The sequence below is a fragment of the Herpailurus yagouaroundi genome, unplaced genomic scaffold, assembly GCF_014898765.1.
Source record: "Herpailurus yagouaroundi ecotype Mexico unplaced genomic scaffold, PumYag 139, whole genome shotgun sequence".
NCBI classification, from domain to species: domain Eukaryota; kingdom Metazoa; phylum Chordata; class Mammalia; order Carnivora; family Felidae; genus Herpailurus; species Herpailurus yagouaroundi.
Window position 1 is genome coordinate 35269781 of NW_024412394.1, and position 16772 is coordinate 35286552.

A 16772-nucleotide genomic window follows, 5' to 3' on the forward strand; every position below is an offset into this window, starting at 1 on the left:
AAAAAAATCCATATGATGCCTTAAGTGAAATATTGAGAAATAAAGGGAAAGTAATCTGTAATAAAGTAATACATATTACAGTATATAAGTTGTCAGTCATAGCTGCACTAAGAGTCATACATATTTAACTGTTTACTCCAGGCATGGAATCACCCTGTGTGTAATAGCTGCAAATCAAGTTTGATGTACAGGTATTGTTTCAGCCGCTCAAACACCTTGAGTAGTACTGCCTGTGGTGATGTCGGTTTCTGAAACTGAACGACTTTTGGTAAAGTTACAAACAAAACAAAGGGCAGTCTTCTGTTGATTTATAAAATAGCTGTATTTATGAAAAATTCAGTGTGTATTGAGAAATGCAATATATTTCCAATATTTGGGTTCATATATAAGTTGGAATTAGGTTTGAAGTTCAGGTCATTACAAGAAGGTACTTTACATGAATGTCTGAAGAGATATTCAAGAATCATGAGGGACAGGGGACAGTTCTTCTGTCCTGAGCATTACAGACTTTCACCCACTATGTGTCAATGGTGCCCCTCAATCATTGTGACAATCTTAGACACTTTCACAAATGTCTAAGTAAACCTCTAGAGGAAATTACTGCTGCCAGTGACAACCATCGGCCTAAATTAATCAATGGCTGCTTTCAGAGGCAGGGTAGGGGTTCAGCTTCCCATGAAGGTTTTGGCCAACAGTATCAGAATTGGGTCACCAATGAGGAAGTACATGTGCATGTATATGTTAGAACGTAGTAAGCAGAACATCATCTAGACTTTCCACGAGTCTAAAACAGGGGTTGTTTGATTTGGCCACTTGGTGGAGTCATTATAGCACAGTAGGTCAGGAGCTTGACTTTGGCATCAGACATTCTGGGATCCATTTCTGGTTCCTTCATTTACTACCAATGTGATCTTGTACTCGTTTCAGATATATCTGAATTTCAGATTTCTTTTCTGTAAAATATGTGCATAGAACCTGCCTCCTAGGAGTTGTAAGAATTAAATGAAATTGTGTAAAGTACCTATAAACTGTTGGGACCACATTAAAGTAAAAAGTTTCTGCACAGTGCAGGAAGCACTCAATAAAACTAAAAGGCAACCTACTGAACAGGAGAAGATATTTACAAATGACATATCCTATAAAGGGTTAAAATACAAAATATATAAAGAACTGATAAACTCAGTACCCCAAAACCAAATTATCCAATTAAAAATGGGCAGAAGACATAAACAGCTGTTTCTCCCAAGAAGATGTTACAGATGGCCAGGAGACACATGAAAAGATACTCAACATCACTTATCATCAGGGAAATGCAAATCAAAACTACAATGAACTATCACCTCACACCTGTCAGAATGGCTAAATTCAACAATACAAGAAACAACAAGTGTTGGCAAGGATGTGGAGAAAACGGAACACTCTTGCACTGTTGGTGGGAATGCAAATTGGTGCAGCCAATTTGGCTGTGCAAAACAATATGGAGGTTCCTCAAAAAACTAAAAATAGAACGTTATGATCCAAGAATCACACTACTGGATATTTACCCCCCCCCCAAAATACAAAAATGCTAAAGCAAAGGGACATATGCACTCCTATGTTTATTGCAGCATTATTTGCAATAGCCAAACTATGGGAGCAACCCAAGTGTCCACTGATAGATGAATGGATAAAGGAGATGTGGTATATATGTACATATGTATATATATGTGTGTATATATATAAATATTATTCAGCCAGAACAAAGAATGAAATCTTGGCATTTGCAACAACATGAATAGAGCTAGAGAGTATAATGTTAAGTCAAATGAGTCAGAGAAAGACAAATACCATATCATCTCACTCATATGTACAATGTAAGAAACAAAACAAATGAGTGAAGGAAAAAAAAAACCAGATAGACAACCAAGAAACAGACTCTTAACTCTAGCACAGATGGTTACCAGAGGGGTGATGGGTGGGAGGATGGGGTAGTAGGGGGTGGGGATTAGACAGTACACCGATTATCATGATGAAAATAAAATAAAATGATAAAAATAAAGTTCCTGGATCCTGGTAGGCATTTAGTAAAATGTAGTGATTAATATGTTAAATACCATAAGCCACATCAGTTTATCATCATCATTCATTTGGGCTAAGTTGCTGTTTGTTTTCTGTTGATAGGCAAGTGGCCATTTCTATGTGAAATTATAGGCTTCATAGGTTTTGTGAGATTTACTTTTAATTGCATGTAATATGAAGCATTTTGACTTCAATAAAATATGTATTCATTGTGTTTTTTCCAGCTACAAGCCTTCCAGCCATTTTTCATTTTTTTGAATCTTCCCTACTCTGTTATCAGAGGTGAAGAATTTGCTTTGGAAGTAACCATATTCAATTATTTGAAAGATGCCACTGAGGTAATGTATTAAAAGTTTTGTTAATCATTCACACTTCAGGAAAAAAATGGAGAAAACACACAGGGTTATTAATGTTTGGGCATCTGGGCATGTAAGCATTTTATACATTTCTGAGAGATTGAAAATAAACACACTTTGTCAGTAATTTCTTCTACTTATTAATGTCTAAGGATTGTATTAGTGTGTCTGTCCTTTCTTAATTTCTTGCACATGTTTTCTACTTGAGCCACGTAACTTCCTTACTGTATGTGAGGAAGGTCTGTGTCTTTCCTGACTCCCTGTGCTGTTTCCCAGCCTTCCCCACATCTAGAGGCATTGCCCCTTTGCACTGCCATTCTGTGCTCCTTGACTTATTCCTCTCAAGACCTGGCATAAAACTAGGATATCTTTCCTCACCCATTCTGTTCTAGGTTGTTTCCATGTTTTTATAATGTATTTTGTTTTGAATACAACATATTCAAAACAAGGCTTTGTGTTTTGAGTCATGTGCCTAATGTTTCCTTAGCTAGTCAGTTCCCTGGAAGGCAGGCTTAGGCCACCGTTTGTGTTGTGCCCATTGTAGTGCTAACCAAGTGATTAATTCTTTCCCCCCAGAGTAAGTAGGACTATGTTATTAACTTCGTTAAGTGAAAATGCCACAATCTCATTAAGCACTATGTTTGTAAATTATTTTTAAATTGTACTTTTTAACGTAGTCAACAGTGATACTTTGAAAAGAGCAGAAGATCTGGAATCAGAAGGCCTGGATTCGATGTCCCACTCTACCCCTTACCAGCAAATAACTTAATGTAAAATGGGAATGATAATTCTTGTTTCTACACAAAGTATTTTGAGAAAAAGATGAGAAAATAAATGGAAAACAATTCATGAAGTGTAAGGCCTAGATAAATGCCATCCTTGGCAAGACTGGCAACTTTGACAGACTTTACACAAGTTTACAACCAACATATGCTTTAGGACTGATGTCTGCATCATTCTTTCCTTGGGATAATTTTAGCCAAGACTCTCAATAGATGTAATAACCCTGCATCCTGTTTGTCTTAGGTTTTTCTAATGGGACCAGTGTCCTAGGATGATGCAGTTAAATCAGGCTTGTGGCAATACTGTGACATGAAATAACCTTTCTGGGCACATCCTTCCCACTCAAAGCCTTCGGATGATGACAGAATTTAATGTTAGTGGGAGTTTAATGTTAGAAATGGAACCGAAGAGTGCCCTTTTCCCACAAATCTTGAAGTGGATGAGGAGAACATAGGAAAATGAAGTTTTCCCTGATAACCTTCTCATCCTCTTCTTGGCTGAATCTCTGTCTCCTATTTCTCCAGTCTTGAGCCTCATGGATTTAATAGCACTTGATGTGGTTAAAGCAACACTTTACTTATGAGCGTTTATTATACAAAACTTTTGATAATTTTCCTTCCAGGTTCAAGTAATCATTGAGAAAAGTGACAAATTTGATATTCTAATGGCTTTAAATGAAATAAATGCGACCGGACACCAGCAGACCATTCTGGTTCCCAGTGAGGATGGGGCAACTGTTGTTTTCCCAGTCAAGCCAACACACCTGGGGGAAATTCCAATCACAGTCACGGCCATTTCACCTGCTGCTTCTGATGCTGTCACCCAGAGGATTTTAGTAAAGGTAAATGTTTGAAGTCTTGAATAATTGAAACGGAAATATATAATTAAAAAGGAAACAGAAGATGGTTTTTCTCTTGGTTAAATTTGTTGGCAAGATCTAGTAGGTCATCTCCTCCACCCTGGTATTGTCTAATTGTTATCTCATCTGTGTGTGAAGATACATAATATGTTTTGGAAGTAATCACCCATTTCCTCTTCAAATTTATGATATGTCTATATAGCAAATCTCTTTTGCAGTCAATTAATTACATTTACAAACTGTTTTACATTAGGGTCCTATCAAATCACGCCAAGTTGAGGGGCACCTGGGTGGCTCAGTAAGTTAAGTGTCTGACTTCGGCTCAGGTCATGATCTCATGATTCGTGGGTTCGAGCCCTGTGTCAGGCTCTGTTCTGACAGCTGGGAACCTGGAGTCTGCTTCAGATTCTGTGTCTCCCTCTCTGTCTCTGCCCCTCCCCTGCTTATACTCTGTCTCTCTCTCTCTCTTAAAATTAAATAAACATTAAAAAAATAAAAAAAAATCATGCCAAGTTGATATGTAGATTTTGAATCTACAGTTGTATGTATTTTGAATGTATAGTTAGAAGCAATTTTGTAGATTTTTCTTTAGAGAAGGCATTATGCAGAAAAACTCAGCCTGGTGGGTAAGCACTTGTGTCCTGGGGTGAGACAGCCCTAGGTTCAAATGCCAGCTCTGTCAAGTGTGACTTTGGGCAAGGAGTTTGATCTCTCTCTCTCTTTTTAAATCTCTCTTTGGATAATAATAGGATTTACCTCAGAGAGTTTTTATCATTACCTTTTCATCTTCTCCTTTATCATTTCAATTGCTATTTCTTTTTTTTTTAACTTTATTAAATGTTTATTTATTTTTAAGAGAGAGAAAGAAAGACAATGCAAGAGGGGGAGGGGCAGAGAGAGAGGGAGACACAGAATCTGAAGCAGGTTCCAGTCTCTGAGTTGTCAGTACAGAGCCCTACATGGGGCTTGAACTCACGAACTGTGAGATCATAACCTGAGCTGAAGTTGGATGCTTAACCGACTGAGCCATCCAGGCACCTCTCAATTGCTATTTCATGAAATGTTTTATCTACTTTAATTAGAAAGTAAGCATTTATTAACAGATTTGAAGCAGGAATCAAAAATGGTAGGTATTTACCTAATGTACACATAGTGCAGACACTGCAGGCAAGATGTTTATCTTATTTGCATAAAACTCTCTGTAGATGGATGAGTGGAGACCATGTTAATCGTGTTCCTTTTTTCCAACAGGCTGAAGGAATAGAAAAATTGTATTCACAATCCATCTTATTAGACTTGGCTGTCCACAAATTACAAACTCCCCTGAAAACTTTGAGTTTCTCATTTCCTCCCAACACAGTGAGTGGTAGTGAAAGAGTTCAGATCACTGCAATTGGTAAGAATACAATATACTGCCATGACTCCAGGTTTATGTGTATATGTGTGTGTGTGTGTGTGTGTGTGTGTGTGTATAACACATTTGTTATCTGTTATAGATGTATTTTCTAATTTAGTCCTAATGAGAAGAGGTTGCTAAAGTTTTTAGTTGGTACCAACTACTGATTACAGTAGAAAGACTAGCAGATATGTGTTCTACCTAGACCAGTTCTCAATCTCAGTGTGCATCTGAATCACGTGGGGATCTTGTTTAAAATTTTTTTTTAATGTTTCTTTATTTTTGAGACAGAGAGAGACAGAGCGTGAGTGTGGGAAGGGCAGAAAGAGAGGGAGACACAGAATCTGAAGCAGGCTTCCAGTCTCTGAGCTGTCAGCACAGAGCCTGATGCAGGGCTTGAACTCACAAGCTGTGAGATATGACCTGAGCCGAAGTTGGACCCTCAACCAACTGAGCCACCCAGGTGCCCCACGTGGGGATCTTGTTTAAAGGAAGATGTTGGTTTAGTAGGCCTGGGGTGGAGCCTTGGATTATGCATTTCTAGCAAGCTCCCAGTTGATGTTGATGCTTCTGATGTGTGTGAAGATCACTCTTTGACTAGCAGCGCTCATTTATAATGTGGCTTGAGGGAGGGATTCTTTTTTTTTTTTTAATTAAAAAAATTTTTTTTTCCAATGTTTATTTTTGAGAGACAGAGCATGAGTGGGCAAGGGAGGCATGAGAGGGAGAGGCAGACACAGGATCCGAAGCAGGCTCCAGGCTCTGAGCTGTCAGCACAGAGCCCGACTCGGGGCTCGAATCCACAAACCATGAGATCATGACCTGAGCCGAAGTCAGACGTTCAACCTACTGAGCCACCCAGGGGCCCCAAGGGAGGGAGTATTTCTAAGGGCAGAGCTTCTGGCTTCTGTGGCTTTCAACCACTGATAATATCAGAATCTTGTGTGGAGCTTTGTAAGAGCTGCACTTCTGACCTACGCAATCAGCATTTCTTGAGCTATGGTTAGGGTGTGTATATTTTGAAAAGGCTCCACAAGTGCTTCTGATGACCAAACGCTGAGCTCTCTTGCCTAGAGCAGTTCTCTGTGCAGGACACAGATAACCTTTATAACAGGAAGCAAGCCACTGACTTCACCCTGTCCTAGTCACCTTCTGGCAACCTAAGTGTGTTTTTGCATCAGCTGTTAAACAGAGCTTCCACACAAACGATTTGTTTATATAGTTGTGCTTTACAAATAACCGAAGGAAATGTTTAGATTAATGAAGATTAATGAATATAAATAGTTTGTTAGGTCTTCAAGATGTCAGGACCTAAGGCACTTTTTCAGAAGTTATTTTAAATCTCATCTGTAGGTGTAGTGTTTTCCATTATAACTCCAACAACCAAGCCCTCCATAGAGGACTTTTTGGGAGCCTTGAATATAATTCTTAAAAAAAATTTTTTTTAATGTTTATTTATTTTTGAGAGAGATAGAGAGAGACCGAGTGCAAGCAAGGGAGGGGCAGAGAGAGAGAGGGAGACAGAGAATCCGAAGCAGGCTCCAGGCTCTGATCTGTCAGCACAGAGCCTGATGCGGGGCCCGAACTCATGAACTGTGAGATTGTGACATGAGCCGAAGTCAGACACTCAACCAACTGAGCCACCCAGGCTTCCCTAATTCTTTTTTAAAAATTAGTATTTATTTATTTATTTTGAGAGAGAGAGAGAGAGAGAGAGAGAGAGAGAGAGAGAGAGAGAACAGGGAAGGGGCAGAGAGAGAGAGAGAATCTGAAGCAGGCTCTGTCTGTGCTGAAAGCATGGAGCCCCAAATGGGGCTCGTTCACCTTGGGTATAATTCTTAAGAAGAATTTAATAACCTCTCTACTTAGAGGAATAAATTCTCCCACAGTGTTGTGATGCTGGGAGGTGCAGCACGCACACAGGGGATGCAATACACATGCACACACATACACACATACACACAAAGGGAAGAAGACTTGAATTTCAAATGTATACCACCACTTCTTACATTGAATGAATCTATCTTTGGTTACTGAAATACTGTTGAGGTTTGATTTTTAACCGTGGCGCAAAGAATGGCTTTCAAGTTGTATTTTTATATGATACATTTTTTAAAATTTCTTTTTAATGTTTATTCATTTTTGAGAGAGACAGAGAGGCAGAGTGTGATCAGGGGAGGGACAGAGAGAGAGAGGGAGACACAGAATCTGAAGCAGGCTCCAGGCTCTGAGCTTTCAGCACAGAACCTGACATGGGGTTCAAACTCACAAACTGTGAGATCCTGACCTGAGCTGAAGTTAATCAACTGAGCCACCCAGGTGGTCCTATATGATATTTATTAAAAAAAATCTATTTAGTAGCCCAGATATTAGTGTGAATATTAGTTTGCTTCTTTGAATATGGAGAATCTAAGTTTATGTTCATTTTAAATATTAGAAACCATAAAAGCATAAGTGGTAATAATATAACCTCTATTTTTCTGTTAACATCTGTTAACGTGTTAACGGGTGTTAACATCTAAACTTTAAGACATCATATGCTAGCATGGCTGCAGCTTATTCATTTAAAAGAGGGCTTTATTTTTTAGATTCATTTTTAAAAATTTTATTTTAGGATTAGATGCTCACTAAGTATTTGGACTTGGAATGGTGTAAATTTCTAAAATATAATAATAGACAGAAGAATGTTCTTCTCCATACAGCTCAACCACAGTGGGGTCAGAATTAGAACTCAGCCTCTGTATTTCTGAATTTTTACTTGTTTCCCCAGTCATGGTATTAGAATTTGGATAGAGGTGTCTCTTAAACATGCATTTTGTTTAATTTTAGATTACTAACTTTGAAGACTATTCCTAATCCTTTTTGACTGTGATATTCATTGAAAGACTTTGACTGGTTAATTCTACTTTGTTGTTGCTAAATAGAACACAGTGAAAACTACTCTAAGCCTTGCCCTTAAAAAATCTTATAGTGTCTTAGTAAGAAATCAGAATGAGGTTCTAGCTATGTGAAGAATACTACTAATAAAACATTCCTTTCTTATATAAAAATGATGGTTTCCTGATGATCAATCCCTTACATATTTTTGTCCAAGAATTATTTTTTAAACTTATTTTTTGCCTAGTGTATGCCACATCTTTAACTGAGCTAAGAGTCTAATGTGTCACATAATTTACAAGTTCATTGCCACTGTGTTATCAGTTATTTGGCCAGTCTTCCTAAAAGTTTGATGTAATGTTTGTACTCTGTTCCAAGCAGTGGAATAACTATTGCGTCAGTGTCCGATGCCTTCTGTACTTAATGGGAGTCTCATTGCCACCAGGAGGTACAGTTATTGAGTATTTGCTGAATATATTGAATATCTTGTGCTTTCAGGGGATATCCTTGGTTCTTCCATCAATGGCTTGGCCTCATTGATTCGGATGCCTTATGGCTGTGGTGAGCAGAATATGATAAATTTTGCTCCAAATATTTATGTTTTGGATTACCTAACTAAAAAGAAACAACTGACAGAAAACTTAAAAGAAAAAGCCCTTTCATTTATGAGGCAAGGTAAGCATTTTAGAAATATGCTTTTATTTGTAAAACCTTTTTTTTTTTTTTTAGGCAGAGTTCACCCTATGCCATATTTCAGAATAAAGTGATTTGTCCTTGCTCTGTGGTTGTAGGACTAGATGGTGCTGAAATGTGCTAAAAGAATGAGCAATGGGAAGATGTAATTGTCACAAATTGCTGCTAACATGTTTAAGGAGTTAGTGTCTAGGGGGGTTTGTATTTTTTTTTTTAATGTTTATTTTTGAGGCACACACACACACACACACACACACACACACACAGTGTGAGTGGGGGAGGGGCAGTGAAAAGGAGACAGCAGCAGCCTGAAGCAGGCTTCAGGCTCTGAGCTGTCAGCACGGAGCCAGATGCAAGGCTCGAACTCATGAGCTGTGAGATCATGACCTGAGCTGAAGTAATGGCACTTAACCACCTGAGCCACTCAGGCGCCCCTAGAGGGGCTTGTATTTTAATAAGGGGCCTAAAATTTAAAGCTACTAAACATCTAGAGGACTGATTGTTCATTTATTCATCCCACATTTATGGAGCATCTGTTAGTGCCAGTGTCAGTTCCACTGCTAAGGAAACAGAGGAGGTCAGGGCCTTTCTTCTCAAGAAATTCTCTGTTCAGTGAAGACAGTCTGTACATAAACACATGTGGTGTCATGGGGCAGGCACCTTCTCAGTGCGTTTAAAGTGTCAAGTAGGTGGGAGTTAGGAGGGAACAGTTTGCATGGGGAGGCCCTGCTGGCCCCTCAGAAAATGCCACACTGGGGATTACTCTCCCCTGACTCCTTGAGAGGTGTCTGTTCCCAGATACCAGATGCTTTGTGCCTGCAACTTGCAAATAACAACAGTTATCATTAGCTGAGTGCTTATATGTGCCAGGCAGTGTTCTAAGCCCTTTGCACCTAATACCTCATTTAATGCTCACCGTGTTAGTATTGTCCCCCTATTTTTACAGATGAGGAAACTGAGACACAGGAAAGGTAACTTTCCCAGGGTCACGTAGCAAGTGAGTGGCGGAGATGGGATTTGAACTCCTTGCCTGGCCTGAGAGTCCATGCTCTTACAGTCCATACTTAGAGAACAACAAAAACATTTTTAACAAGAATAATGTAAATTTGATTTCCTCAAATACTCCAGAAGCCAACCACCCAAAGTTTCAGTCTCGCTTTTGCTTTTCCATGTTAGGGAACTTCTAGCCAAATCTCTGTGTGGCTGAGTTTATCTCTCGTTACAATTTGGGATACCTGCTGCCATCAAACTTGTGAGGATTAGAGTGGTTTATGCAAAATGCTAAAAAAATCCTTGTTCAGTATAATCAAAAAATCGAGTCCACACTTTTAAACTCCCAAGTGTTTTGTTACTGTTTTTTTTTTTTTTTTTTAGAATGAATGGGTTAAATGCAAATAGAGGCCAGCTGTTAGGTTTTGTTAACTTCTCCACAGTTAAGAATTAGAAAGCTTAAAGACACTATTTTGATGTGAGCTTTTCTTCCAGGTTCCCTCATTATGTAGGGACGTGTTTATCCTGAACATAATTTTATGTAATAATGGTAATAACTAACCCTGTTTAAATGTTTTACAAGTGTTTTCGTTTACTTCTTCCCAAAAACACTAGGAGGTGGGTGTACTGTCACTTCTACCATTTTACAGATGAGGAAACTGAGGCACAGGATGGTTATATAACTTACCCGTGTTTACCCCCAGGTGATCTTGTTCTGGAATTCATGCTCTTCCTCAGACCTATAGGGGATAACTTTACTTTGCAATGTTCTTAGGTTGTTAAAAGCAGTAAGCTTAGGATGGAAAAGGTCCAGGAATTGGCCAAGATGCTTGAGTATGGCCAATGTGCAAGAGGTCTCAATGGGGCTTCTGATAAAATAGTAAGAGAGGAATGTGGGCTCCTATAGGGAAGGAGACAGCAAAGGTTAGAATCTGAAGTGTCAGGTTAGACCAGAGTGAGCTGTAAGATGTGGGAGCGAAGAGGAAAAGCTGGCCAGTGTCCAAAGCTCTCCCTGGGGTAGGCTGGCACAGACAAGGGCTAAGAGAGAGGAAGGGGTTTGTGAGTCAGGAGCCATAGGCTGCATGAGAGGATAAACTGAGGAGGGCCAGGAACTGGAATCAGAGCGGGGTGTGACGTGGGTGCTGCTGTGGGGGAAAGAGATAGTGGTATATTTTCCCTCAGATTAGAGACAGGCCCTGCAGGCCTCAAATGTGGTAAGGTCTTCCAGGAAGTCCTCAAAGATCTAGCAATTGGTTCTTTCCAGACAGAGCTGCCCATTTAAAATTATCCTCCTTCAGGGGCGCCTTGGTGGCTCAGTTGGTTTAGCGTCTGACTCTTGATTTCAGCTCAGGTCATGATCTCATGGTTCATGAGTTCGAGCTCCGTGTCAGGCTTTGTGCTGGCAGTGCAGAGCCTGCTTGGGGTTCTCTGTCTCCTTCTCCCTCTGCCCCTCCCCTACTTGTTCTCTCTCACGCTGTCTCAAAAATAAATAAACTTTAAATTATCCTCCTTCATACATGTATTTGTAGATCGTTCGTATTTAAACACAAGAGCTTATATTTTCAAGTCCTATCATAATTAGGGTTAGGAAGTGGCACCAAGTGCTCCCTGTGGTAGTCAGTGCCATGCTAAAAACAAATGAGATTTTACACATTGCCATAATGGTTATATTAAAGGAGATGAAGAATATTTGGGATTGTCATAATTTAACTCTGTACTGTTTGAAAACAAGATTCTGATGTATTCAAAATGTGGTGTGACTGACTTCAAGTAGAAAGTACATAGGAACTAGACTGTTGCTTTATAATTTGGTACATATTCTTTTTTTGTTTTTTTTTTAAATTTTTTTTTTCAACATTTATTTATTTTTGGGACAGAGAGAGACAGAGCATGAACGGGGGAGGGGCAGAGAGAGAGGGAGACACAGAATCGGAAACAGGCTCCAGGCTCTGAGCCATCAGCCCAGAGCCTGACGCGGGGCTCGAACTCACGGACCGCGAGATCGTGACCTGGCTGAAGTCGGACGCTTAACCGACTGCGCCACCCAGGCGCCCCTATAATTTGGTACATATTCTTTGGGATAATTTAATGAAATAAAGCAAAATATTTTAGAAAATGCCACATAATTCCATATTTTATATGCTTTATGGATTGTAATGTTAGGCTGGTTTCCCCCAGCCTCGTTTTCCCACCCATAAGACAGGGCTAATAAAATACCCACTTTGAAGGTTAAATAAAACATTTTCATACTTTAACACAGTAAACACCCAATAACTCTTAGGCATAGTATAGTTAGTTGCATCTGAGCAGGGAGTTAGGTTCCACAGTCAGCAAGTAAGTCTTGTCCATCTGCCTCAAAAGCAAATATGAAATTCTTCTACTGTCTCCATCCCGTGGTGAATCCTTCCATTCAAATACTGTCACTGCTCACCTGGACAACTCCAGTGGCTTCCCTTTGGAAAGCCTCTCTGCTATGCCCATTCCCCTTCAATACAGGCTCCCCATATAATAAAAGGGATGTTTTGAAAATGTTAAAATCATGTCACTTCCTTGCTTAAAATTCTTTAATGGGTTCTCCAGTGGGTGAACTGGCCTTTCCTCCCTCTCTCACCTTGCCTGAGGCTGCCCTCCCTTGGCTCACACTTGGCTACATTTGGAACACTCACTCGCAGCCCCATGGTGCTTCAGGGTCTCTCACCTTGCTCTTTCTTCTCCTGGGATCCTCTTCCCTGGTCTTTCCATGGCTTGGCTCCTTCTCATCATTTAGGTGGCATTTCCCTCAGAATGGCCTTTCCTTTCCATTTAGAAACTCTCATTTATATGACTCCATTTCATTTTCTTCACCACACTTCCAAAAAAAATTTTTTTTTAATGTTTATTTATTTTTGAGAGAGCAAGAGAGAGACAGAGCACGAGCAGGGGAGGGTCAGAGACAGAGGGAGACACAGAATACGAAGCAGACTCCAGGCTCTGAGCAGTCAGCCTGATGCGGGGCTTGAACCCACAGATCGTGAGATCACGACCTGAGCTGAAGTTGGACGCTTCACCAACTGAGCTGCCCAGGTGCCCCTTCTTCACCACATTTAACATTATTAAAATTATCTTGTTTGCCTGTTATCTGTGTGTCTTCTTCGCTAGAAGGTAAGCTCCCTGACAGTGGGCACCGTGTTTAATCTTCTCACCATTGTGTCACTATATAGGCAACTCCATAAATACAGACTGGATGAATGAATTACTGTCAATATTAATTTCTTTGAGCTTTATGTTCATCATCCTAAAGTGGAGATTGGGCCCAGAACATCTCTCAAGTACTTCCATAATTCAGTGATTGTTTATAAACACTAAAGGTTCTACCTGGCCTTGGCAGGTTCTTCTTAGCTAGGAAATGGGACCCGTGGCTTCAGCTCACCTTTTGAGCTGGCGAAGTGGCTGATGGAAGTCAACACAGTGGAGTTCCCCCAAACACATTATTTCACATGCTGAACTGAATTGTATTTCAAAGTAGTGGACAAAAGCTTCTTGGTATAATGATTTTCATTATGAAATCAGTGTCTCATTTCAGAGACTGTTTTTTCTTTTGCCATCACATTTGCCAAAGTCCTTTAAATATACCGTAGTTGTTTTTATTTTTCAAGAAATTAAAGTGGCTTTGGCATGAGTCATGATTATATTATTTAAATGTCATTTATGAACAGAGCATTGTTTTACTTAAATCATGCTTGGCCCAGGAGCCTTGTAACCTAACCCATTGTTTTTTTGTTCAAAACAACAGCTACATCATTGAATGAAGTCTCTTTTGCTGTCAGAAAGAAAAAATAGAACCATAAAACAAAAACTGTTTTTGATAAGGATTAGAGATCCTGTGAATTAGAGATTTAAACCACTTGTTTTCCTCAGATATTTAAATCATAGTGCCTGTGGCTCTATTTTTCAAGTGTAGACTCAGACCAAGCCTAGTTGAAAACACATCGTATTTTTTCCATTGACATAAAAACGGGAAAAATAGGTTTGAGAATTCTGATGCTGCTTCTGGTCATCACAAGAGCGGCTAGAGGCGATAGTGAAGACACTGAATAACTAACAATCCAGGAAGTAAGTTCGCACTTTCCATGTGCGGTATCATACAGAGTAAGGGTGTTGAGGATGATTACTTTTCTTTTAGTACAGAAAATGTTTTTTTATCAGCTTTTTACCAGAGGAGGTGAGTGATAGAGTTACAAGGAGCTGATTTTACTTCTTTTGTTTAAATGTAACTTTGACACTTGAGGTAAACCAAGTCACATTATATTTAGAGTCTTTTTCTATTTGTTTCTATGAACAGTGTTTTCATCTTTCTTATGATAAATTAAAAATATTTTACATTCATGGCCATTCCAAAGAAAATTCATGACCCAGTAAGTATGTATCTTGTCTGGCCCTTTATAAATAATAGTTCCTGGGTCATTATCCTATCAACTCTTGACTTCTTCTGTATTTTAGTTTTGAGAAGTATCTCCTAATTCCTACTGAACTATTGCTTTCTAACTCAAGAGCTATTCATGAAACTAGGAACTTAGGGCAATATTTCTATTTCCTCATAAACTTTTAGAGAAGACCATAGTTTTGCCTTTTTTTTTTTAATTTTTTTTTTTTAACGTTTATTTATTTTTGAGACAGAGAGAGACAGAGCATGAACGGGGGAGGGTCAGAGAGAGAGGGAGACACAGAATCTGAAACAGGCTCCAGGCTCTGAGCTGTCAGCACAGAGCCCGACGCGGGGCTCGAACTCAGAGACCGTGAGATCATGACCTGAGCCGAAGTCGGCCGCTTAACCGACTGAGCCACCCAGGCGCCCCAGTTTTGCCTTTTTTACCTATCACGAAAAGTCTCTAACTGAGTTGACTGCCCTTGAATGTTGAATCGTTGTGTTATGGTAAATATTCCAGCCAAGTCAACAGGGTCCTTCAGGATAAGCAGCTGAGGGTTCTCTGATGGTGCATGGCTGGTTTAAGGTGAGGAAGGAAACCTCAAAGGATATTCCTATGAGGAGAGTCATAGAAGTTCCTCTCTCTAGGTTCTGATTCTCTTCTTTGTTCTGCCATAGGAGCAGAGCTGGAGGTTTGGAGTCTAGGGTCATCTAAGTCAGCTCAAGAAATATACTCCACAGCTAGAGATTGTCTGTGAGTCCTCCCCCTCCTCTGCGCTGGCTGCCTCTAGGAGAGGAATGGTGTTAGTTGTTGATATTAATGGGGACTGTTGGAGGTCAGCCACCTGAGGGGTAATTTCCATAAGCACTGATCTCATCTGCATGATCTCATCTCTCTGACTGGTTTTACAATAACTCATACTTGGAACTGCAGTTGTTGACGTGATTTGGGGGCTTGGAGGCACATGGTCCTGTTTTTAGAAATTGGTCCTTCTCCCCACAGAGGCACCTCCTTTAGTGATGATGGGTCCTGAACATTTTCTTTTCTTCTTTCTCCTCTCCTTTCCATCCCTCCCTCCTCTCATCTCCTGCCTTCTCCTTTCCTCCCCTCCTCTGTCACATCGAGTTCACAGTGAAACTCTGCTATCTGGTGGATTTAGTCTTGAATTGGAAATTGAGGGAGAATGTCTTGGACTCTTTTGCTAATTTCCTTTGTAAACACTAGAAAGTTATTCTGCTTCTCTGTGAACTCTGCCTCTGAAAAAGAAAGAGATTATATGATATGTTATTTTCAACGTTTATGAAGACTAAAACATGTTGAAGTGAGCTAAAGTAGTGTTAATAATGCCTATCATTTTTTTTCTATTCTTACTTGTTTTCTTTTTTGAATATGTAGAACATTAATATGTTTCTAAAAGTCAAACTTATTCTAAAAGGTATATGTGAAGGGGTATCTCTCCCTCTTGTATCCCTTCTCCCAACTCCTTGTGGGTAACTTCATTTCTAGTTTCTTTTTCTCTGCAGAAATGAACACATATATATTTTTTCTTATTTCCTCTTTTTCTTACACAAAAGGTAGTATATGATACATGCTATTTTAGACTTTGTCTTTTTCACTTAATAGTGCATCCAGGAAATCACTCTTATAAGTTCAGAGACTTACTCCTCATCTTTTTTTCACAATTGCATAGACTCCACTGAATATGTTCTACAGTTTATTCAATCAGTCTCCAACTCAGGGGCATGTAGGTAGTTCCAGTGTTTTTTTTTTTTTTTTTTTTAAGTTTATTTATTTATTTTGATGGAGGGAGGGAAGGAGGGAGGGAAGGAGAGAGAGAAAGAGAGAGAGAGGGAAGTGGGTGGATAGAATGTATGGGGGGGGGGCAGAGAGAGAGAGAGGAGAGAGAGAAAGAATCCCAAACAGGCTTCAGGCTTCTGGCACAGAGCCCAATGGGGCGCTCAAATTCATGAACTGTGAGATCATGACCTGAGCTGAAATCAAGAGTAAGATGCCTAACCAACTGAGCCACCCAGGTGCACCTACTTCCAGTATTTTTGCAATTACAAATAATGCTGCAATGAATAATTTTCTGCACATATTTTTGCATTGTTGGAGGTGTATCTTCAGGGTAGAATCTTAGAAGTGGCATTATTGGGTCAAAAGGTATAGATACTCCCTTACACAGCAGTTGTGCATTCTGAGTTCCCTCTAGCAATGAAAGAGGTACTGGTCTCCTTACAGCCTTCCCCAAGGGAATGAGTGGTCAAACTTTTGAATCTTTGCTAATAGGATGGGTGAAAAATGGTACCTCAATGTAGTTTTAATTTGCATTTCACTTACGAAGTTGAACATTT

General features: G+C 39.6%; 1 protein-coding gene across 1 annotated transcript in view; it reads left to right on the top strand.

The window, feature by feature from the left end:
- Positions 1 to 16772, top strand: part of CD109 (CD109 molecule) — a 148098-nt gene that overhangs the window by 102694 nt on the left and 28632 nt on the right. Inside the window, exons 20-23 of the mRNA XM_040474606.1 lie at positions 2283 to 2396; positions 3820 to 4038; positions 5308 to 5452; positions 8828 to 9004. Of these exons, the coding sequence (XP_040330540.1) occupies positions 2283 to 2396; positions 3820 to 4038; positions 5308 to 5452; positions 8828 to 9004 (655 nt within the window). The remainder of the gene's footprint in view (positions 1 to 2282; positions 2397 to 3819; positions 4039 to 5307; positions 5453 to 8827; positions 9005 to 16772) is intronic.